At 53.5% G+C, this 21,959-nt stretch overlaps 4 protein-coding genes across 12 annotated transcripts; 3 read left to right on the top strand and 1 right to left on the bottom strand.

Annotated features, from left to right (window-relative positions):
* Positions 1–14: 14 nt before the first annotated feature.
* Positions 15–4,369, top strand: LOC120808621 (uncharacterized). 2 transcript variants are annotated; one of them, XM_078097049.1, is made up of 7 exons: positions 15–279; positions 419–663; positions 762–863; positions 990–1,091; positions 1,196–1,309; positions 1,578–1,698; positions 2,470–4,369. In XM_078097049.1, exons 1-7 carry the CDS (start codon positions 261–263, stop codon positions 3,672–3,674), a joined length of 1,908 nt encoding a protein of 635 aa, XP_077953175.1. In that variant the 5' UTR covers positions 15–260; the 3' UTR covers positions 3,675–4,369. The 2 variants fall into 2 exon arrangements, with proteins under 2 accessions (XP_077953175.1, XP_077953174.1); XM_078097048.1 differs by having other exon boundaries at positions 47–279; positions 429–663.
* A 1,908-nt stretch (positions 4,370–6,277) lies between these two features.
* On the top strand, positions 6,278–13,286 carry LOC120808622 (tyrosine aminotransferase). Of its 2 annotated transcripts, none has more exons than XM_078097057.1 (12): positions 6,278–6,623; positions 7,178–7,437; positions 7,660–7,764; positions 7,940–8,007; positions 8,109–8,267; positions 8,390–8,528; positions 8,679–8,731; positions 10,749–10,901; positions 10,977–11,105; positions 11,444–11,527; positions 11,620–11,718; positions 11,811–13,286. In XM_078097057.1, exons 1-12 carry the CDS (start codon positions 6,493–6,495, stop codon positions 11,949–11,951), a joined length of 1,521 nt encoding a protein of 506 aa, XP_077953183.1. In that variant the 5' UTR covers positions 6,278–6,492; the 3' UTR covers positions 11,952–13,286. The 2 variants fall into 2 exon arrangements, with proteins under 2 accessions (XP_077953183.1, XP_077953184.1); XM_078097058.1 differs by having other exon boundaries at positions 6,569–6,623; positions 6,991–7,437.
* Positions 13,287–13,288: 2 nt separating this feature from the next.
* On the top strand, positions 13,289–16,245 carry LOC144390745 (aldo-keto reductase family 1 member C1-like). 3 transcript variants are annotated; one of them, XM_078097060.1, is made up of 10 exons: positions 13,289–13,763; positions 14,353–14,529; positions 14,660–14,752; positions 14,894–14,971; positions 15,059–15,175; positions 15,289–15,389; positions 15,484–15,571; positions 15,648–15,731; positions 15,854–15,936; positions 16,015–16,245. In XM_078097060.1, exons 1-10 carry the CDS (start codon positions 13,692–13,694, stop codon positions 16,046–16,048), a joined length of 927 nt encoding a protein of 308 aa, XP_077953186.1. In that variant the 5' UTR covers positions 13,289–13,691; the 3' UTR covers positions 16,049–16,245. The 3 variants fall into 3 exon arrangements, with proteins under 3 accessions (XP_077953186.1, XP_077953185.1, XP_077953187.1); XM_078097059.1 differs by having other exon boundaries at positions 14,660–14,776; XM_078097061.1 differs by having other exon boundaries at positions 13,583–13,962; positions 14,660–14,776.
* On the bottom strand, positions 16,236–21,656 carry LOC120809144 (kelch-like protein 36). Of its 5 annotated transcripts, XM_078097053.1 has the most exons (10): positions 21,599–21,656; positions 21,220–21,319; positions 21,057–21,140; positions 20,682–20,876; positions 20,490–20,612; positions 18,181–18,402; positions 17,780–18,085; positions 17,473–17,700; positions 17,233–17,390; positions 16,236–17,149 (listed from the first exon to the last, which is right to left on the bottom strand). In XM_078097053.1, the coding sequence occupies exons 3-10, from the start codon at positions 21,114–21,116 to the stop codon at positions 16,582–16,584; spliced, it is 1,860 nt and encodes a 619-aa protein (XP_077953179.1). In that variant the 5' UTR covers positions 21,117–21,140; positions 21,220–21,319; positions 21,599–21,656; the 3' UTR covers positions 16,236–16,581. The 5 variants fall into 5 exon arrangements, with proteins under 5 accessions (XP_077953179.1, XP_077953176.1, XP_077953178.1 ...); XM_078097050.1 differs by having other exon boundaries at positions 20,490–20,876; XM_078097052.1 differs by lacking the exon at positions 21,599–21,656 and having other exon boundaries at positions 21,220–21,410.
* Positions 21,657–21,959: the final 303 nt, after the last annotated feature.

The raw sequence follows: 21,959 nt of genomic DNA, 5'->3' as shown, positions 1-21,959 counted from the left end.
TGGCCACCGGAGAGCGTGACCCGGATGTAATTTGTAGCGAACCGCCGTAGACAATAAGAGCGCGCGCAACCGTTCGCAGCCGCCCGCGACACGCCGGTACATGTCCGTCTCTGCGGGGGGGGGGGGGCTGTGAGACGGCTCATCCGGGTCCTCCGGCACAAACCTGACGCGGCGGAGCGCCACTAGACTCCTGATGGAGTTGCGGCCCGCCGGCAACACGCAACTTCCTGTGGATCACCGAGTACGTCTGGGCTCACTAGATGATGGAAGTACAGCAAGGTCGGTTAAGGCTTGTTTACTGTGCAGCTAAAACAAAGTTATAGTCACGTGAGCGACAGTCACAGTGGAATACCTTACTGTGTGTGTGTGTGTGTGTGTGTGTGTGTGTGTGTGTGTGTGTGTGTGTGTGTGTGTGTAGATGAGAGCAGGATGACCTCCGCCGTGGACGCGTCCGTTTGGCCGGACGTGGACCCTCGGCCGCTCGGCCTGGAGGATCCGTGGAGGCTCCGCGTCGCCGCCGCTCGGGTCTTTTCCATCGTGAAGAACCGGGACGTGGGGCGGTTCGAGCGAGCGGTGGGCTTCCTGGAGGCCACTCACCGGCTCCTGCCCGGCCTGGTGGCTTCCATCAAACACATGAAGATCACGTTTGGTCTGAAGACGCTGGTGAGCAGATGAGTGGTAGCATCCATCCGTCCATCCATCCATCCATCCATCCATCCGTTCACTGTGTGCTTCACACACGCGTGTGTCTCTGCTTCCAGGTCATCATGAGGATGCTCCGGGTCGGCCGAGGAATGGTGGAAACCGTGTTAAAAACCAGCCAGTTCTTCCCGAGTAAACTCCCTCAGTACCAGGGCCAATGTGTAGGTGTACCTTCTACATCTGGTTTCATCTGTCCGCCTGTTTCTCAGTTGATGCACGTTATTAAGTGTTGCAGTAATCGGCCTCTTGTCATCACAAACATCTTGCGTCCTTTCTCTCTTGTGCAGAGCCAACGTGAAATGTTCCTAATGAGGAAGAACCATCTGGACTTTAAGACTCTGGCACAAGCGCTCGCAATGAACAAGGACAAACTGGAATATTACGTCGCGGTGAGCCAACGCACGGCACACTTGCCGTCGCCAATCGCATTAAAGCGGCGCGAGCCAGACGTTTGCTAGTGGTGGTGACGCGTCTGGTTGTTGCTGACCTTCAGAACCAGATGGAGGAGCAGTACGGTGAACGTTACGCCCAGAAAGTAGAGGACCGGCTGCTGCACTACCTGCAAGAGTTGGAGGCCGCGTTACCAGGAGACTCCTACATTGACAAGGTGTGTGTGTGTGTGTGTGTGTGTGATGCTCTTTATGAAAGCATCATTTTGGTCGATCAGATCCGGCGGTTCTGCAGTGAAGTGTAAATGTGCATACTGGCCAGCAGGGGGCGACTCTTCTGGTCACAAGTAGTTTTATTTAAATGTCTTCTTGATTTTTATTGTGAAACGGGGTGAGGAGAGACTGGGTTTCTCAAGTCCCCCCTCTCTTGAATTCCCTCTGCCCTCCCATGATGCAAACGTCTCATTGGATGGATGTTTGCACCAGATACTGAAGAAGGAGAGCCCTGTGACTGAGGAGGAGGAGGAGGAGGAGAAGCTGCTGATGGAAGTAATTACCTCTGACGCCGCCGACGTAGCGACCACTCTGAAGAAACTGCTGCGCTGTGGTGAGAAACTCGACCGCCTGCAGAAGTGAAGCTCACTGTGTGACCCCCCCCCTCAGTTTATTTTATTTTGTAGAGCCCAAAATCGCAAATTGCAAAGCCCTCTGAGGCAAATTTGTAGTCTGTACACATCGGCACAGGAAAACCTCCCCAGACAATGAAAAACCTTCCATGGGGAAAAACGGGGAGGGACTCACCTGGGTGACCGTTCTCTGACCAATGGTGGCCGTGGCCCCCCCCCCCCCCCCCCCCTGCAAGGAGAGTAACTCCTTCTACAGGTCCCATCGATTAGTGATCAACAACAACGCGCCCCCGAATCTCGATTGCACCCGACGAGACGCGGCGCTTTTCACGTTATCCACCTCGTCCACATTGACACGCTAAGGTTTGCTACACAAAACCACCGTGCAGATGATCACACCCAGGAGGGGTAAACCAAACGGGGGGGGGGCACACCGGCGGCACAGCGAGCACACCCCACCAAGGGGGCGCCGTCCTGTGTCGCGTCACGTGATGGAGAATCTCATGAATTCATTCAATTGAGCGCGTGACGGAAAGCAGTCCGACGCGTAGCTCCGTGTGCTACGTGCTAGTCGCGGCTAACGGCGGCGTTGGCCGCGACGAGCGCCGAGGTCTGGTGAGAAGATTCTGCTCTTCAGTGACTCACTCGAAGCGGAATCCGGTCTCTTTGTGCTTCCATGTGCGATACCTCCTGTGTTTCAATGTGGGTCCTGCGTTGGTTAATCACGATGCGCCGCCTCTCCGTCCCTCCAGATGTTGCTTCCTGTCGTCCGGGCAGCACGTCTCCGTCGACGGCAATGGAGATGTCTCCGCCCTCTCGGCCCGCTCTGCGGCGGCGGCGTTCTTCAGAGCCCCCTGAGACTCTCCCGCGCTTTCAGCCGGAGGTTTTTCTGGGGGGGACAGAGGCCGACGGAGAGGAGGCGGCCAGGAGGACGGAGGAGGCCCCCGCCTCCCCTCAGTTCTGCTCCAAGCACCAGCGATGGGTGAGGAGCATCCTGCAGGAGTGCTCCGAAGAGCTGCCGCCGCCGCCACAGGCCCACGCTTCCTCGTCCCCGCTGCTGTTCCCGTCGTCCTCACCCGACGCCCCTTCATCGGAGGACCTCACGCCTTCTGACATCGTCCCGTTGCCCCCTGACCAACCACGTCCGCCCACGCAGACCGCCGCCCACCTTCTCGCCGGAGTCCAGGCTCCTGAAGGCGACCGGAGGTCCGGGTCCGCTGGATCGGGGATTGATGCGTCTCATACAGAACTTCCGCTCTCCTCCAGAGACACTCGCGCGTCCGTCCGCTTGTCCCCGGTGGTCCGACTGCTGGACATTGCCTCCGTCACCTGTAAACCCTGTCGAGTGCTTCTGAAACGCTTGACGCCCGCGTCCGGTGTCAAACGGGTTCTCGGTCCGGAGGTGCTGACGTCTCCTCACCGCCACACCGCAGAGCGCGACGCCGGACCTCTAGCAACGAGCAAAGACCCTGCGACCCACCCAGCAGCAGCGACCGCCCCAAACGCCGCGGTCAAAATGGAACCGGCTCCTTCATCTCCTGCCGGCTGTCTGGCCCTCGGGGCCGAGCCCAGCAGAGGCCCAAGGGTCCACGCCAAGCCGTCACCGCCGAGTCAGGCTTCGCATCTGCCGCCGGACCTGCCGCGGACTGACCTGCCGCAGCCAGACCACCTGCCGCAGCCGGACCTGCCGCGGGACCACCTGCCGCAGCCGGACCTGCCGCAGCCCTACGTGAGGGTTTACAGATTGAGTGCTCAGCAGTGCTGTCGGGCGACAAAGCCCAGATCCTCCGTGGTACCAGCCAGCAGGCGGGACGAGGACGAGGACAAAGATGCCGATTCTTCCTTTGACGTCAACACTCTTTACTCGGGTGATTCGAGCAGTGACAGCGAGGACCCGTTTCACGGCGACCCGGAGTATAAACCTCGCTTTAAGAAGAAGAGACTCCCCTCGCAGTAGCGCAGCATGTGCGCTGGAGAATTCACGCTGCACTAAATTAAATATTTTGACCGTGAAGAACGTCAACAAATACTTTGTTAATCCCTAATGGAGAAAATCATATTGTGTGTGTGTGTGTGCTTGTATGTTACGTGACATATGAAAAGTTGTGCCATGTGCCGCTTCTAGAAAGCAAACCTTTAGAAATTGCTTTAGAGGTGGAGAGATATTACATTTCAATAAGTTCACTACAATAATGCAATAATAAGTAAAATATTCAACGCGTGCAACATTTTCTCAGGCCCACGACGGCGTGTTTATTCCATAATAACCTCCAAGTTCATCACATGTTCAGGATCTAATGTGTAACGAGGAGCGCTGACGCGTGACGGGCTTCATGCTCGCCGTGTGGTTTCCCTACGGACGAATTAAAATGATGATGATTTAGTTGTAGAAAGAACCTCCACCCGAGAAATGCCTTCCTCCTTAATGTCGGGCGTTTAGAAATGATTGTTGGACTTTGAGGACATCAAAACCTGGATGACCTGCAACGTCCTGTTGAACTAAAGATGATTCTACGGGTTATTTGATCAGATCCTGGATCAGTTGGTGGGTAGTGGAACGTCTGCGTGGCTCAGAAGAATCTCCGCGTCTCTCTGACCAGGACGTGTGCGTTTAAACCCTCAGATTAAAAGAACTGTGTTTTTCATCTTTAATCTATCAAATTTGTTCTATGCTGGATCACTTCTTCATCATCAGGTCTCGTAGTTCTCTTGAGCTTCTGCAGCTGATGCAGAATCCTGCAGGACTCGTATTAACAAGAACTTGAAAGGGATCCTATTACAAGGAGCTTGTAGCACCACGCAGACAGACGGAGACCCCTGATGCACATCACAGTAAAGCCTGTTTAACCAGACCCGGGTGTCCTCCACCCGCTGAGAAGCTGGTGTAAAGTCTTAAGAAGTAGGACGGGAGCCTCCAGTCATCCAGCGCCTCTCCTGTGGAAGCAGCTTCCGCTCTCTTCTCTCCTCGCCGCCGTCTGCCTGACGGTGCTTCTGTCTGGGTGGAGGTCGTTGCTGCAGTGGCCTTCTGCCCCCTATTTGAATCGTTCCCGTCCCACGCACATCCTGGGACGGAGATCCCGTCTCCGCCTGAGGGTTTTTCCTGTTCTCTCCGCCGTTGAAGGTCCCCTTTTCAGTCCCTTTCAGGCAAAATTTGGGATTTTTGGGGGGCTTTACGAAATAAAATGAATTTAGTTCATCGAACCGCTGTAGCTGTGATCTGATGTGACGTAGTTGATCTCCGTAAAGCGCAAGAAGCGAGCCGGTGGTGGTTAGAGGGCGAGGTACAAAGTACCGAGGGGGGGGGGGGGGGATACTATGTAACGCCATTAAAAAGAAAATCCTCTCAAAAAGTGAAGTGTGCTTGCGTGGTGAGCGTGGAATCCCTGCGTCAGCGCCGATGATGTCATCATATCATTAAGTGACTGACTGCAAACGCCTTTTATCGGAGGACGCGTTCGTTACAGAAACGTAGCGCTGCATTGACGCATCAAATGATGATGTTTTAGGGTGGATTCGATCGGTTCTATTTATCTCCACGCGTGCGTACGAGCTGTGCGTGTTTACTGGTTTTCTTGCGGCAGCGTTGCGTCACATCCGAGGCCAAAGAGCGACGACCGATGAGCCGACGCTCTGCTTCCTTTGTTATTAGCAGCTTGGATGTCAGAGCTGCAGGGTCAACGGCTCATAAATAATCTACAATATATATCTTTATGTTTCTGGGACAATATCGTCTTCAAAGAACTGTGCATCACAATGTTTTACATTATCATAATAATGCGATAACTGCCACGTTCACTGGACGGAGCCTGAATGCATCACAATGCAGCTGAGTGGGTTTAAAGGTAAAATGAGGATGCAGCTGACGTTCAGCTTTGCCCTGTTTGTTGTCTGCAGGTATCAATAGTGCTTCCTCTTCAGTGTTTGTATGTGACACCTTAGTATGTGCTTGCAAGGTAACACACGCTTGCTTGTGCCAGCTGCATGTTGGAGGCCGAGCTCTGAAACTCCACCATGACTTTGCATTTTTTTTTGAGGGACGCGAGGGTCACAAATGCAGTTTTCCTATTTACGTACCAGCTGGATCGGTGGCTTGTTTCATATTTGTTGCCGGGTGTAGTGGAAAGTTCAGCAGGTTTTTTTGCCTTAAAACTACTGTGGAATGAATTATTTTTGCTATCAATACAAATAAAATAAACCTTCTTGTCATAATTGGTGCAAAAGTACAGCACTCATTGCCCCCGCTTCCCCCAGACGACCTAATTCACCGCCACTGGCGCCGTTTCACTCTCTCTGTAGAGCGGGCCTCCTCCCTGAAAACCTCAAAACAGCTGGAGTGCTTTTCCCCAGATGTTGTTACATATGTTATCCACAGCGTGGCCCGCTGCTCTTTTCCCTTCCCGCTGCAAACCGCAGGTCACCGACCCGCCGAAGGTACTGGAACATGTCGAGGTGCTCTCATCGCAGCACGCAGCGACTACGTGTCCGTCATGCGGTACCGTTGTGGTGTTCGCTTTAGCACGTCAACCCCCCCCCCACCAATAGCTATAAAGGCAAATCCCCCTCAGCCTCTGCAGTGTTTCCCACTGAGGGTCACGTGACCACACACGCTATGGGAATATGTAGGGATGCCGCCGCTCGTGCACTTTGCGCCCTCTCTGTTGATTCCAGTACGACGCCACGCATCTGTCCCCCCCCCCGGTAGGTAATTGATTGCGCGGATGGTTCTTGTTAGCGGCGTAGGAGGCGTGTGAGGGCTCAGCCCTCGGCCTCGACCAATGGAAGGGAGGGCAAGGCTCTACACCCGCGCTCGGGGGCCCTCCATATATAACCGCCGCGAAACCCCCACGACTCACTGTTCATCGTCCCGCACGCGCCGCTGCTTTCTGGGAGTCGCGTATCTAAGGAGGTAAGTGGCGAGTAGGATTGTCTGATGCTAAACAAGTCACCTGGGAAGGTGTTTGCGTGACGTTCTGGTTTGTTATTTAGGTGTTTTTCAAGGGAGAGGATGTCACAAATAGCTACAGAAGCTGATGGTTTTTGGATAATAATGTTAATTTGGGGGAGAACTCTTAAGAATCGAGCAAGATTATGCTCTTTGAATGTAAAGAATCTATTCATCACCTTTATTCTGGGTTATCTCGGTCTGTATGTCTTAAAGTAAGTAAAGCCAGTGAGAAGTCTGACTGCGTGTTACATTGTTACATATTGTAATATGTTATGAATTCATCTTTATCAAAAGATGAAGAGGAAATCATTTTGACTTGTTATTACAGGGTTGGGAGTTTAATCCGAAACACACATTTCATGAAATGACATAAAGTCAAAAAACTGAGTAAAGAAAAGACCAATTCCATCTATTGGGTAAATGTAAAGGAGTTGATACATTATTCCTCCGGAGGGGAAGACTTGAATTGAGTAAATGTGCTTTGCTGCTCTTCTGCTCGCCGTCCTCTTCGTCAGTTCCACGATGGACAACGAGTCCCGCGCGGTGCAGCTGAACGGGAATAAAGTCCGCGGCCAAACCGGCGGCAACAGCCGAAGACAGAACTCGCCTGGAGTCGGAGGCGGCGCCGGTCCCACCAAGGCCGCGAGCCGCAGGCAGAGGTGGGACGTGAGGCCCTCCGAGATGGCCAACAACACCCTGAATCCCATCAGGGCCATCGTGGACGGGATGGAGCTCACGCCCAACCCGGACAAACCCATGATCTCGCTTTCCATAGGTGACCAAATCCCTGTTTACACACTTCTGGAGAAATATGATCTATTTGATGTAAATATCATCAATGACGAATGAGTTCCACTTCCTGTCTGATACCAGAAACAAGTCAGGCCAATAAGACCGAATACCACAACACTATTCACCGCATGCACCTTCTATTTATTCAGTCTTTTGACCCTCAGTCGCTCCTAACTGGAGGCCTTCCATCACCTTTGTTCCCCAGGGGATCCCACTGTGTTTGGGAATCTGCCGACAGATAACGCCGTGCTGCAGGCGCTGAAAGACGCCATAGACTCCCAACAGTACAACGGCTACGCTCCTTCTGTCGGTGAGCTGCACGACATCGGCGTGAGAGGAAAGAAATGGGATTTTAGTTTTTTAGAAACAGTCAAACCGATGCACAGGAGTGAGATGTGGTGGTGATGTCAGCGTGTCGCATGCTCAGCAGCCCAACCAGAGAAGACGCCTCTAACAATCTAACGCACCCGTTTGCCCGCCGGCAGGTTACCTGAAGAGCCGGCAGGCCGTAGCCAGCTTCTACAGCTGCCCCGAGGCGCCGCTGGAGGCCGAGGTGCTCCCCCCCCCCCCCCCCCCCCCGTCTAACACCTCCGACCTTTCCTTTCGTCCTCATCGCCTGCGTCAACTTGTGTGTGGGTGTTCTGGTTCCTGCAGGACGTGATTCTGGCCAGCGGCTGCAGTCAGGCCATCGACCTGGCTATCAGTGTCCTGTGCAACCCCGGGGACAACATCCTGGTCCCGTGCCCGGGCTTCTCCCTCTACAAGACCCTGGCTGTCTCCATGGGCATCGAGGTCAAACTCTACAACCTGCTGGTAGGTGACGGCTTACGTCTCAATAAAACCCATGAACGAGTGAGTTCCAGGTCTTCGGCAGGTGAGGCGTAAACTAAACTAACCGCAGCGTCCATCACCCCAACCTCCCTTCTGATTCGCAGCCAGAGAAGTCGTGGGAGGTGGACCTGCAGCAAATGGAGAGCCTGATTGACGAGAGGACGTCCTGTATGATCGTCACCAACCCGTCCAACCCGTGTGGCTCCGTCTTCAGCGAGGAACACCTGCGGAAAATCCTCCAAGGTCAGCTGCCGGTCCGCCACGAGGACGTTCCAATCGCTGCACGTCTTCGTATTGGCAGTGGAGTCGGGGGGCAGCGTGAATTTGGACCCGCGGCGGCATTTGGCTTGTCCCAAGTGAAACGGCAGAATTTGTCTTTGTCTCCTTTTCCAGTGGCCTCCAGACGCTGCGTCCCCGTTCTGGCGGATGAAATCTACAGCGACATGGTGAGTTGCAGCGCCACAGTGACGGGTGCGGGTTGCGTTCCATGTGGGGGTATGTGCCGTGAATGAGGGGCGCATGGGGGGGTCAGCAAGGGCAAGTCGTGTTGCAGCATCAGGCTGTGTAGCTGTGTCATTTTGGGCTACGGTTCTTGCCCAAGGACACAGGCGGCTCAGCCGGCGATCGAACCGCCACAAAGTCTTGGGTTCGGCGTTTGGTGGCAGACCTTATCCAGGATAACAGATAGTTGATAGACGGTTGTCATGTTGGCGTCTGACGTTTGTGCTGCACGTCTTGTTAGCGCTTGACAATGTATAAGAGCTTTATTCTCACTTTCATCTAATCTTCTGCTTTTAGGTTTATTTGGTAACATCTGTCTCGTGGGACTTCAGGTGATAAACAACTACGGCACATTTAACCGAAATGTTTTTCATTAATGTGAGAAAACCATCAAATAAATGGACATTGGTTTGGTACACGTTTAATCAGCAAGAACGGTGATTGAATCTTTATATACGAATGGTAAAAAAATGTCAAATAAGTTGAGATCATAAAGGGTTAAAAAGACCAAATTTGAATGTTTCCAAGAAAAAAAAAGACATTTCCAGCACATTCGTCCCGGAGCTTTGGCGCCGGCCGTCGGCCTTGACGAGCCTGAACCGGTCAACTTTCACCGGAGGTCATGCAAACGTGTACACAGATGTGCACATGAACGCAGACTGCTGCAGGTCAAGGGGAACGGGCAGATAAGGTGCGAGCTGTTTGCCAGTAGTTTTCCGCCCTGGTGACATTGTGATGATACAAGTCAAGGCTTCTTTGTTCAAGGACACATGTGGAAAAAATAAAGAGCAGCCACAACAAAGATTTCTCACCATTGAGTTTTTCAATTTGGGTTCAGTTTTGGGTTGTTGGTGCAAATGGAAAAATGGGGTGTCTGGGTTCAAGCATCTCCGCCCGACCGCTCAACGCTGAACTCAAGCCCACCAGAATGACTTTGCGATTTTGTGCATGTGTTTGCAATCAGTGCAGAAGTCGGGTTCTGGCACCGGAGCAGCTTGCGAGGAACGGGGCTGTGGGTCTGGCGGGGAGCTGGAATGGGGGGGGAGGGGGAGGGATAAGAGCAGTAAACTGCCCGAGCAGTAAACCGAGCCCCCCCCCCGCTGGGTGGAGGATGCGTGTAGGTCTGCACAGCGGCCGTAACCCTTCGTGCATCAGCGTTACCTGGCTGAGCACAATGGGTTCTGTGGTCCTCCTGCGAGGAGGTGGGGGGGGGCGAACTCCGGCTCGTGGCTCACGCTGCTGTTATGTCATTCGTAGCAGTCGGACCAATAGGACGCGGGGCGGATCCCAAAGAGGTTTGGCTTCTAATGAGAACCAGCTTTCTATGTGGTTACTGCCCCCCCCCCCCCAAAGCCTCTGTGCTGCACAGTAGTTCATGGGTTTATACCCTGTTTATCTAGTAGGATGTGTCTAATGTCAGAAGGGTCATTCACACATGAAAGCTTTGTTTTCATTTTGCTTCAGCATCTTTCTGTTGTTGTTGTTGTTTTGGTGCGTAGTCGGTTCTTTCTCAGCGCTCCGGATAAGCTGGTTTCTCAGACCCCGTCAGACCCCTCCAGCCTGATCGCCCAGGGGAGCGTTTGACTGCCGAGAGACCGATAGAAGAAACACATGTACTCGCGTGGAGCTTTTCTAGTCCTCCGACCACCGGACGTCATCGTTCATCCATTCATGCACTGATGACAGGGCCCCTTCGCTCCTGTCCATCAAGGCCTAGCTAACCTTCCTCCCCCGGGGAGCCACGGGGGCCACTTTGGGGTCAAACGTCTTGCCCCCAAAAAGGCACCGAACCAGCTTCAGCTTTGGAGTGGCAAATAGTCCGGTCCTTGTTAAGGACGATGAACAACCACAATGACACCACGATTACTCGCAGCTTTCAAGCTAGCAGTTTGCTGAAGACTGGAATGAGAATTTCAATAGCCACCCGAGCGCTACGTCACCAGCATGTCACGTTGTCATCAGGTTTTCCCGGGATGCAGCTGCCCGTCCATGGCGTCCCTAAGCACCGACGTGCCCGTCCTCTCCTGCAGCGGCTTGGCTAAGCGCTGGCTGGTTCCCGGCTGGAGGATGGGATGGATCCTCATCCACGACAGGAACGACGTGTTTGGGTCAAAGGTATGCGCCTTCTCGGGTTGGGCGGAGGGAACGAGAAGACGTCTCGTTGGGTGACGCTCGCATTCCTGCCCGCAGATCCGCCAGGGCCTGTTGAAACTGAGCCAACGCATCCTGGGAGCCTGCACCGTCGTCCAGGGAGCCCTGGAGAGCATCCTCAACAACACGCCCCAAGGCTTCTACGACAGCACCGTCGGCTTCCTGAAGGTGGGCACCCATCTGCACCCAACGACTCGTCTTCTATAGACGTTAATGCTGCTTCAGGGGTCCCTGGATGGGTTAACGTTACACAACGTCTTCTTGACGTGTTGTCGGGAGCCAGAATGGATTCTGCAGACATTTAATGTGCTAAAATGATGATGTGGTCAAAGCATTTCAGACAGAGAGAGAACATCCTGCTAAAAGTTGAGCCAACTTATCAGACAGACGGCGCGGCAAACCAACCAGCGGCAGCCACTCGTGTTTAAACACAATCTGACTGCTGATTTGTGATTAACACTCACGTGTTCATATAAAAGGCTGATGCTTCACACTGTTTTCTTCAGACCAACTCTGAGATCTGCTTCAATGAGCTGAACGCCGTCCCCGGCCTGAACCCCGTCATGCCCTCAGGAGCCATGTACCTCATGGTGAGTGTGGTTTATCCCGCTTATGTGGCGATTGAAAAACCCGACGAGGTGGCAATTGATGAAAATCTCCCCTTTTTACAACATTTGTCCAGGTGGGGATTGACATGGACCACTTTCCAGGCTTTAAGGACGACGTGGACTTCACTCAACAACTGGTGACCGAGCAGTCGGTCTTCTGTCTCCCTGCCTCGGTAAGACCTCAGCGACCCGTCGTCCCCTTCGTTCACATTTAGAGAAAGACGCGTCTCTGATGGCCGTTATCCTCTCGCCCCCCCCTCGCCAGGCCTTCGAGTACCCCAACTTCTTCCGCATTGTGGTGACGGTGCCCGAGGAGATGATGGTGGAGGCCTGCGGTCGGATCCGGGACTTCTGTCGGCGCCACCATCGGCCCCGCAGCCGCAACGGCAACAACCTGGACCAGTGACGGCGTCCCCGCCGAGCGCGGAGCGCGGAGGACGCCGCCGTCAAACATCCGCTGATGGAACCGGCTTTGGCGTTTTTATTCTGCCGTATGTCCAGTTAAAGATGAAGGAGTTAGGATGCAGAAAACTGCGCGTCGGCGTCAGCGCGGCGACGTAAAGGCGTCTGACTGTGATGTGAAGCGTCTGCAGCGAGCAGACCTAATATTTATATTTTATACAGGCAGCGTGTTTGTGTGTATTTATATGATTTGTCCAATGCTGTGACGTAACCTCCTTGATGTGAGCTGCAGTGTTGTAGACGTCCCCGCTGCCCCAATGGGAGGTTAATACATAGACTAGTATCCATGTTACGTACTACATCGGCGTGGCCTTCATCAGAACATTCAAACATTCTCTGTGTCTGTGCGTCAATTGTGCGTCACGTATAAATGTATTTACTGGTTTTATTACCAGCTAGCCAATAAAAACGTGTTGGCTGTAAGAACAAAGCAGTTTGCCGATCGACAACAGACCGAACGGCGCACAACAGCATATTTTATATCTTGTTTTCACGCCATCCATCACGACGTGACGGTGGAACGTTGTGCGGTTTCTGACCGGGGGCGATGAGACGTTTCTCTTTGTTGCATTGCGAGCTGGGACATTTTAACGTTTTATGTTTTTGCGTGCGCGTTATCTAAACGCTTTCCAGTGTTCGCCCGTGGCATCGGCGGGCCAACGTTTTGGGGTAATCGACCAAATACCTTCAACCGATGACATTGCTTGGTGATTTTAATGGGGGGTATTATCATACACGACCAGTGTTGGTTACAAAGTAGCGCAGTACTGTAATTCCACTACTTTTACCGGTAACGAGCATGCAACTAAAATAAATTAACGCAGTTACAATTACTGAAATTGAAATGTTCCTCTCTTTGGTGACGCGAAGCGGCCGGCCGGCAAATAGTAAGTAAACAGCTGCCTGTCGGCACTAAACAGTTGTGTCACCAAACGTTGTGCGTCGAGTCCGACACCTGAAACAGTTATTCTGTATTAAGTTAAGTATTAAAAGGGACTTTTGTACTATTTCTTGATTTGAAGGCCTGTTGATTACAATAAATAGGTCTAAAAAATGTGTTTATTGTGTTTGACTGTTCAGTACCATTTATATTCATTGCATTTAAAAAGCATAAAAGTTACTTAAAAGTTTCATTCCAGAGTAACTAATTACTTTTGATACACAGTAACTGGTGAGTAATTCAATCACCTTTAAAAGAAGTAACTAGTAGCTGTAACTAAATACTCATTTTCAGTAACTTGCCACACTGGTTGAGTAGTTTTGAGAATAAACTTTTAAATGTATCAAGTCGTTTTTAACACGTCCTTTACTTTTGAGAGCAAACCGCGCAGACACACAACAACAACACCGCCGTCTGATGCCCTGGACAGATTACAGCACATTCACCTGTGTGTGTGTGTGTGTGTGTGTGTGTGTGGGCCCTCCGGCCCCTATGAGACGAGTGACCTTTGCGACATGCCCCTCCCTCCTCGCCCGCGGCACGGTGCTTGTGTTGCTGCCCAATGATTAACCACCGGAGCGATAAAGCAAAGGAGAGAGAGAGAGAGACGCCGCGGCCTCAGCGAGGGGGAAGTCGAGTAAAGAGGAAGGAACGCCGACCCGACGGTGGCCGTCGGGGAGATAAAGAGGAAGAGGCCCGACGCCTCAGCAAGAGGGTTTAGTTTGCTTTGAGTCCGGCGTCTCCATGGAGGCGGGACGGTCCGTGGAGCTGAGCGACGGCACCCGCATGCCGCTCCTGGGTTTCGGGACGTGGAAGGTACTTTGTGCACTCGGATCTCTGTTTTTTTTTTCCGGGGTCGTAAAGGCGCGACGGTGTTTACCGGAGGACGTCTGCCAAAGAAGTCTGCCGTCTCCTGGTCGCCCGAAACCCCTCAAGGTCAAACGGCACAAGTCATTCAAACCGGTCTGATAGATTTATCTCCTGTTTGGCTGTGATGAACACATGCGGCGTATCGGTAAGAGGACACCCGCGTGCTCTGTGTTTGACGGTTGGTCTGACCAACTGTCACCGGGCCTCCTGTCACTCAAGTGAGACCTCCGAGTCTGTTAGACCTTCTACGTGCTAGAAGGTCGGTTGGATCATCTAGTCAGGCGCTCAGCTCGAGGGTGGAGGTCACCGTCTCCATCGCTGCTAGTCAACGTTGTCAAAGTTTTTCTTTTTACAACCGGCTCAGTTTTGCACTTTTCCTCCTTTTTATTTTTATTTCATGTACATTTATGTAAATATCGTATTTTAATTTTAATTTTAAAATCGGTCGGCTGTCCAGAAAAGACAAGCACAAGAATTTCAATGCGCAGGACGCGTGTGACACGCCTGTTCACCCCGTTTGCTCGTTTCCCCGCAGGGCTCCCGTCCGCCCCGCGCCTCGCCGCAGGGCGCGGTGGAGGCCGCCATCGCGGCGGGCTACCGCCACATAGACACCGCCCGCCTCTACGGCAACGAGGCGCACGTCGGCGAGGCCCTGCGCTCCAAGATGCGGCAGGGCGTCGTCCGCCGCCGCGACATGTTCGTCGTCGGCAAGGTGGGTGGAGCGGCGACGCCCCCGGGGGGGGGGGACGACGCCGTCTGTTCGCACCCGTGCATTTGTGACGAGCGGATCGGCGGCTGCTGCCTAAACTCAAGGTGTTTTGTGTTGTGCCGTCGCTGTGTAGCTGTGGTGCACCCACCACGCCCCAGAGGACATCCCCACATGCCTGAATAAGTCCCTGAAGGATCTGCAGCTGGACTACCTGGACCTTTACCTGGTGCATTTCCCCGTCGGCCTGAAGGTTGAGCACAATAAACCCCAAACGTACCAGTCGGACAATCTGCATTCAGCTGCTTTGTCATTCTAATCACGTGGTGAAACACGGCTTGACTCTTCTTCCTCCTCCTCCTCATCCTAGAAAGTGGGCGACGAGCTTTTCCCACAGAAGGACGGACGGGTGCTGACGTCTGACGTGGACTACGTGGACGTGTGGAGGGTAAGAACCTGACACGTTCACCCACAATAATAATCATCCGTCTACGAACTACAATGCGCGTGTGCTCTGCTGCGTGTCTCCCTGTAGGGGATGGAAGCCCTGAAAGCCTCGGGGAAGGTGAGGAGCATCGGCGTGTCCAACTTCAACAGGCTGCAGCTGGAGAGACTCGTCGCCCTGTGCAGAGAACCTCCTGCCGTCAACCAGGTTCTGCACGTTCAGCCTATTCGTACCGCGGCACGTCACTGTAGCGGTCACGCGACGTAGCAACGGGCTGCGCTTTAAAACGCCTCGCTGTGTGGCGCCGTGTCGTTCCGCAGGTTGAGCTTCATCCCTACCTGGCGCAGACAGAGATGATAGAGTTCTGCAGATCCAAGGACATCGCCGTGACCGCCTTCAGCCCCCTTGGACCCCCAGAGACGTGAGCGGGGGGGGGGGGGGGGGCCCTCGCGTCCGATTCCTTTCCGCGATAAAAAGACGAAAACATCAGCTATGCCTTTTGTATCTTGCTTCAGGTCCAGAGGAGATGCGGATCCAGAGAAGCTCCTGGAGGACCCCGTGGTGGCCGATATAGCCCAGAAGCACAGACGCAGTCCTGCACAGGTCCGTGATGTCGAGTGCTGTGTGCGCGTGTGTGTGTGCGCGTGTTCCCTTGTTAGTAAAAGCAGCGTTCTCTCAGATACTGCTGAGGTACCACGTGCAGCAGAGCGTTGCAGTCATCCCAAACAGCGACAACCCCCATCGCATCATGCAGAACACCAAGGTAGAAGCTCACCGCGTCCCCGTCCCCTCGGGCTCCGTCCCAACACGCGTCTCACGCAGCTGCACCGCAAGAGTCACGGGTTCACTGGGGCCTCTTTTGTCCAACTCTCGACTTTCGTGCAGATCTTTGACTTCAGTCTGACCGACGAGGACACGAGGGCACTGAGAGGACTGGACCGCGGCCGGAGGACCTTCACGCTCGAAGAGTGAGTGGACAACAGCACATGTTGGTACGCGGTAGTACGCGGTAGTACGTGGTGACGGCCTGCCGCCCTGTCTCTCAGAGTCCAGTCTCATCCGTACTACCCCTTCGCATGAGGAGAGGAGAGACGCCGTCTGCTATCACCACGACAACGAGGCTGGAGAGCAGCTGCAGGCGGCGCCACGCGCCGGGGATCCTCCAGGCCTCGTTTGCTTAATCCTCAAAGTGAAAACGGCCCTTTAAGAACGTGATGTAACAAAGACCAGGTTGTCCGTCAGATTTTGTAATGAATAAAACTGCACGTTTGTCTCAACACCTGCTTTTTTTTTTTTATTAAATATAATACAGAAATAAGAATTTTAGGCCAAACTTGATCTGTTCACACACACAAAAACACATTTCAACACAAGTTACGGTTGTGATGTTTCTTCTTTGCATGTTAAAGACGCCGTGGCGCCGACACGTCATTTGCATTTGAGTCTTATTTTCCGTCACTCGGCTCCGGCAGACGTGGACGGGACAGACGTTCGTCTCCCCCCGGCGGTCCCACGTGTCTCCGCTGCAGGTCGAGCAGATTTATAAACGAAAGCGAGTTCTTCTCCCAACCAGAACAGGTCGCAGCCCGATGACCTCGTCGAGTGCGACGCTGCTACGTGGGGTTTGATCCCCCTTTCGGCCCGCGTCCCCTCTCCTTGGTCTCCGCCGCCGGCGAGGGTCTCACCGCGCACACGCACGCCGAGGCCCCCGCGACGCACTTCGGCAGGTCGGGCCCCCTGGACCACGAGCCCTCGTCGGGGTCGTACACCTGGGAGGCCCTGGAGAACGCCATGCTCTCCCAGCTGTAGCCCCCGAGCACGTAGATCCTCCCCGCCCACACGGCGAGCCCCGCCTCGCTGCTGGGCAGCAGCAGCGGCGCCACCCGGGTCCACTGGCCGCCGCCGCGCGGCTCGTAGGACTCCACGTGGAGGATGTCGAAGCGCTCCGCCGTGTCCTCGTGGTCGTCGCTGCCCCCGATGGCGTAGATGAGGTGGTTGGGGGAGGCCATGCAGTGCCAGCCCCTCGCCAGGGACATGGCCCGCCGCTTCGCCCACGCCCCGCCCGCCGCCGCCGGGTCGAAGCTCAGGACGTCGCGGCGGTACGGGCCGATCTGGTAGTCGTGACCGCCTGAGATGTAGACCACGCCGCGGTGCACCGTCCCAGCGTGGCCGTAAGTCAACCTGGGGAGGGGGGGGGGGAGGAGTTAACGGTACATCCTCAGGGGACCACGAGTGCCAAACCCCGAGGCGCCACGCGTCCCTACCTGGGCAGTGCGGCCACGTAGGACCAGCAGTCCTCAGAGGGACGGTACACCTCCACCGAGGACAGCGCGCCGGTGTCGTTTCTCCCCCCCACGGCGATCAGGGAGTCTCCCACCGCCCCCAGGTAGAAGTCCACTCGCCGCTCGATCATCGGAGCGCCCTGCGAGACAAAAAGCATGGCCGACTCAGACCCCTCAAAGGCAGGACGGCCTGCACAAAAGTACGTCTCCCCCCCCGGGTACCCTGGTCCACCGGCCGTGGCGGGGGTCGTATCGGTAGAGCAGGTTGCAGGCGGCGTCCCCGCCGTCGTCCCTGGACGAGCTTCCCCCGGCGGCGAATACGAAGCCCCCCAGCACTGCCAGGCAGTGGTGGCTCCGCTTGGCCGGCAGCTCGGTTTCCACCTCCCAGACGCCCGTCTCGGCGTCCAGGCGGCACACGTTGGCGCTCAGCTCCTCGCCACGCTCCGACACCTGGAGGAAGGGGGGGGGGGTTACGTGGTCATGGAGAAGCAGAGAGGTGGGCCAGTCCCTCCTTTCAACTGGACAATACCTCTCCTCCAATCAGCAGCAGGCGCTCTGCCCCGCCCCTCAGCGCGGTGCGCGCGGTCTGCAGCAGCGGCTGGGCGCTGGGCCTGGCGTGGTACCCCAGTGCTTCCTCCACCAGGGCCTCGCAGCCGGCCTCCGTGGTGGGGAGGGCCTGCAGCGCCGGCCGCACCCGCTCAGCCAGCTCCCCCGCCGGCATCAGGGGGAAGCGGACGTGCGCGAGGAGCCGCGCGGCGTGGGCCGTCCGCTCCGGGGCCTCGGCGAGCCACCGCATGGCGGCCTGGAAGAGCTCCTGCTCGCCGCGGTGCTGGACCTGAGGACGGGGAGAGGAGCGGCTTCTTGGAGAACTCCCGAAGTGGAGAAGAAACGCGCGGTGGCTACACAACCCGAACGAGGCGGGTTGTTTACCTGCCCACTGGACAGGTAGGACGCCAGTTTGTGCGGCGGGGTGTTGCTGAGGAAGTCGGGGGTGAGGGACAGCGTGGCGAAGCGCGCCAGGACGAAGCGGTCGATGAAGGCGTCGAGCCGCTCCAGGCTGTAGAGCAGGGCGAGCTCCTGCAGGTACAGGTAGTTGTCCTCGCTCACCTCCCTCTCCAGGTACTGGCAGCAGAAGTCCACCACGCGACACACCTGAGCAGCATGATTACACTTCACACGTCCATCCATCATAGTCTCAATCCATCATAGTCTCAATCCATCATAGTCTCAATCCATCATAGTCTCAATCCATCATAGTCTCAATCCATCATAGTCTCAATCCTTCATAGTCTCAATCCATCATAGTCTCAATCCATCATAGTCTCAATCCATCATAGTCTCAATCCTTCATAGTCTCAATCCATCATAGTCTCAATCCATCATAGTTTCAATCCATCATAGTCTCAATCCTTCATAGTCTCAATCCATCATAGTCTCAATCCATCATAGTCTCAATCATTCATAGTCTGAATCCATCATAATCTGAATCCTTCATAGTCTGAATCCTTCATAGTCTGACTCCTTCATAGTCTCAATCCTTCATAGTCTCAATCCTTCATAGTCTCAATCCTTCATAGTCTCAATCCATCATAATCTGAATCCTTCATAGTCTCAATCCATCATAGTCTCAATCCATCATAGTCTCAATCCATCATAGTCTCAATCCATCATAGTCTGACTCCTTCATAGTCTCAATCCATCATAGTCTCAATCCATCATAGTCTCAATCCATCATAGTCTCAATCCTTCATAGTCTGAATCCTTCATAGTCTGAATCCTTCATAGTCTGACCCCTTCATAGTCTCAATCCTTCATAGTCTCAATCCATCATAATCTGAATCCTTCATAGTCTGACTCCTTCATAGTCTCAATCCATCATAGTCTCAATCCATCATAGTCTCAATCCTTCATAATCTGAATCCATCATAGTCTGACTCCTTCATAGTCTCAATCCATCATAGTCTCAATCCATCATAGTCTCAATCCATCATAGTCTCAATCCATCATAGTCTCAATCCATCATAGTCTCAATCCATCATAGTCTCAATCCTTCATAGTCTCAATCCTTCATAATCTGAATCCATCATAGTCTGACTCCTTCATAGTCTGACTCCTTCATAGTCTGACTCCTTCATAGTCTGACTCCTTCATAGTCTCAATCCTTCATAGTCTCAATCCTTCATAGTCTGAATCCTTCATAGTCTCAATCCTTCATAGTCTCAATCCTTCATAGTCTCAATCCTTCATAGTCTCAATCCTTCATAGTCTCAATCCATCATAGTCTCAATCCATCATAGTCTGACTCCATCATAGTCTGACTCCTTCATAGTCTCAATCCATCATAGTCTCAATCCTTCATAGTCTCAATCCTTCATAGTCTGAATCCTTCATAGTCTGACCCCTTCATAGTCTCAATCCTTCATAGTCTCAATCCTTCATAGTCTCAATCCTTAATAGTCTCAATCCTTCATAGTCTCAATCCATCATAATCTGAATCCTTCATAGTCTGACTCCTTCATAGTCTCAATCCATCATAGTCTCAATCCATCATAGTCTCAATCCTTCATAATCTGAATCCATCATAGTCTGACTCCTTCATAGTCTCAATCCATCATAGTCTCAATCCATCATAGTCTCAATCCATCATAGTCTCAATCCATCATAGTCTCAATCCTTCATAGTCTCAATCCTTCATAATCTGAATCCATCATAGTCTGACTCCTTCATAGTCTCAATCCATCATAGTCTCAATCCATCAGAATCTCAATCCATCAGAATCTCAATCCATCAGAATCTCAATCCATCCATCATGTTTTAGTTCCTAAAATTTGTAATACGTTTTCTATCATATATATAAACCCTGGGAGGTGGGAGGGTTTGGGCTTATTTTGTCCTCATTACAATCCTGCTGCCTGGTGTGTATCATAGAACATATCTACTGACGAAATTCAGAATTTTGGAAGATGTATCTCATTACATTCAATGTTATAAGTAGAACTAAATGATGAGAACACTATTATTATTATTATTATTTATTTATTTATTTAGCAACTGTTAAAAACTATTTTGGACACTTTCTTGGTGAACTGAATGAATATGAATGAATGACAAATATCTTTCAGCCTTGTCCACATTATACACCACAGCGCTTTGTGGCGTATCCATGGTAACTGGTCCTCCTGCGTACGAGCATGAGACACCCCAGTTCATTCGCCCCTTTGGGCTGAACAGCGTCTCACCTGCAGAAGGTGGGAAGCTTCCAGCACACGGTCGATGTTTCCTCCATCCAATGGCAGCTCGCCGCTGTACAGGAAGTCCACGACGGCGTTCAGACCGACGTAGGACATCCCGACCAGCTCAACCTGCAGACAGGAAGAGGACATGGGCAGGATGCGGAGGACGTCGCACACTTGAGACACGCGGTCGTGTACCTCCTGCTGGCGTTCCTCCCTCATGCCCAAGGTGAACATGGCGTGGAAGTACGGGCTGGACACGGCCAGCAGGGCCCGGTGGGCGGGGACCCGCCGGTTGTCCGCCACCAGCACCACATCGCAGAACTGGCCGCGGCGCCGCTGCTCGTCGAGGCCCCGCAGCGCCTCGGCGGCTTGGTCCGCCCAGTGGAACACCTGCAGACACAACGCCGCCGTTTGGTACACGGTGCTCCAAGTTTCCCCCCTTATTGTCGTCTTATTAGCGCCCAGTTGACAATGTGTGTTTGCAATAGTTTGACAGCCACACACACACACACACACACACACACACACACACACACACACACACACACACACACACACACACACACAGACCTTGGAGGACTCACTGATCCGCCGGGGCCCAAACGCAGGACTCGGTTTCCCATCAGCCATCACGCTTCCTCACGCGGGCATCCTCTAAAGAACACGCACCACAACGTAAAGGTAGTGTCGCGGTACAACGTCACTGCGTCAGAGCAAAGCCGTGTATCCTCACCTGACGCAGACGTGTCCTCGCGCGCAGGGCCCTTCTGTCCTCCCTTTCTGTCCCCCCCTTCTGTCCCCCCCGTGCTTGCGACAGTACGCGGGTCCGTCAGCTGGAAGACACAAACCGTCAACCGTAAGTGACGTCACGTCCTGATGCGCACCGTCGAGGCGGGTTCCCGTTGTTGAGATCCAAAGATGCGCGCGCAACACGAAGCGGTCCCCCGCGTCCTCGTTACTTCCGGCCAGCAGCGGAAAGGAGGCGCAGCTCGACTTAAGGACGAACCGGCCGACGCTCGTCAACGACGGAAAGAGCTTGGTTGCGCTGGACAAACTGTCCAAAAACTCTCTTTACAGAGAGACGTGCTCCCCCAAAAAACACGGTTACTTACAGTAAGAAAGAGCCGGTCAGTGTAGCATGTTAAGCTAGCTCCAATAAACAAACGACTTCCGGCGTAGGTTTTCAAAATAACGCCTTGAATTATTGTTTTGCTGCACCCGTGGAGCTTCAGACACGGAGGTGACACCTAAATGAGTGACACTACCGCCGGGAACCCACGCGCTCTCAAAAACATGACTGTTTAGATCATTTTCGCTTTGAAATGTCATCACCTCATTAGTATGCCCTTTATTTTGAAACCAAACCCTTTCAGACCGATGACGCGATCGTGTCTACGCGAGTTACGTTCAAGATCTGATCACACGCCGAATTACAGATACCGACCCACACTCACGATGCAGAAACATGCTGCT

Source organism: Gasterosteus aculeatus, chromosome Y (genome assembly GCF_964276395.1).
Source record: "Gasterosteus aculeatus chromosome Y, fGasAcu3.hap1.1, whole genome shotgun sequence".
Classification (NCBI taxonomy): Eukaryota; Metazoa; Chordata; class Actinopteri; order Perciformes; family Gasterosteidae; genus Gasterosteus; species Gasterosteus aculeatus.
The sequence above is the reverse complement of the archived record's forward strand: the minus strand, read 5'-3'. Positions and strand labels throughout refer to the sequence as shown.

Excerpts from the sequence above, each read along its gene's own strand:
- LOC120808621 (XM_078097048.1), top strand. The coding sequence starts at position 194 with ATGGAGTTGCGGCCCGCCGGCAACACGCAACTTCCTGTGGATCACCGA. Across the intron at positions 280-428 it reads GATGATGGAAGTACAGCAAG|GATGACCTCCGCCGTGGACG; the intron begins GTCGGTTAAGGC and ends AGATGAGAGCAG. Across the intron at positions 1,699-2,469 it reads GAAGAAACTGCTGCGCTGTG|ATGTTGCTTCCTGTCGTCCG; the intron begins GTGAGAAACTCG and ends CCGTCCCTCCAG.
- LOC120808622 (XM_078097057.1), top strand. The coding sequence starts at position 6,493 with ATGGAAGGGAGGGCAAGGCTCTACACCCGCGCTCGGGGGCCCTCCATA. Across the intron at positions 7,438-7,659 it reads CATGATCTCGCTTTCCATAG|GGGATCCCACTGTGTTTGGG; the intron begins GTGACCAAATCC and ends TTTGTTCCCCAG. Across the intron at positions 7,765-7,939 it reads CGGCTACGCTCCTTCTGTCG|GTTACCTGAAGAGCCGGCAG; the intron begins GTGAGCTGCACG and ends GCCCGCCGGCAG.
- LOC144390745 (XM_078097059.1), top strand. The coding sequence starts at position 13,692 with ATGGAGGCGGGACGGTCCGTGGAGCTGAGCGACGGCACCCGCATGCCG. Across the intron at positions 13,764-14,352 it reads TGGGTTTCGGGACGTGGAAG|GGCTCCCGTCCGCCCCGCGC; the intron begins GTACTTTGTGCA and ends GTTTCCCCGCAG. Across the intron at positions 14,777-14,893 it reads ATTTCCCCGTCGGCCTGAAG|AAAGTGGGCGACGAGCTTTT; the intron begins GTTGAGCACAAT and ends TCCTCATCCTAG.
- LOC120809144 (XM_078097050.1), bottom strand. The coding sequence starts at position 21,116 with ATGGCTGATGGGAAACCGAGTCCTGCGTTTGGGCCCCGGCGGATCAGT. Across the intron at positions 20,877-21,056 it reads GGATCAGTGAGTCCTCCAAG|GTGTTCCACTGGGCGGACCA; the intron begins GTCTGTGTGTGT and ends TTGTGTCTGCAG. Across the intron at positions 18,086-18,180 it reads CCTACCTGTCCAGTGGGCAG|GTCCAGCACCGCGGCGAGCA; the intron begins GTAAACAACCCG and ends CCCCGTCCTCAG.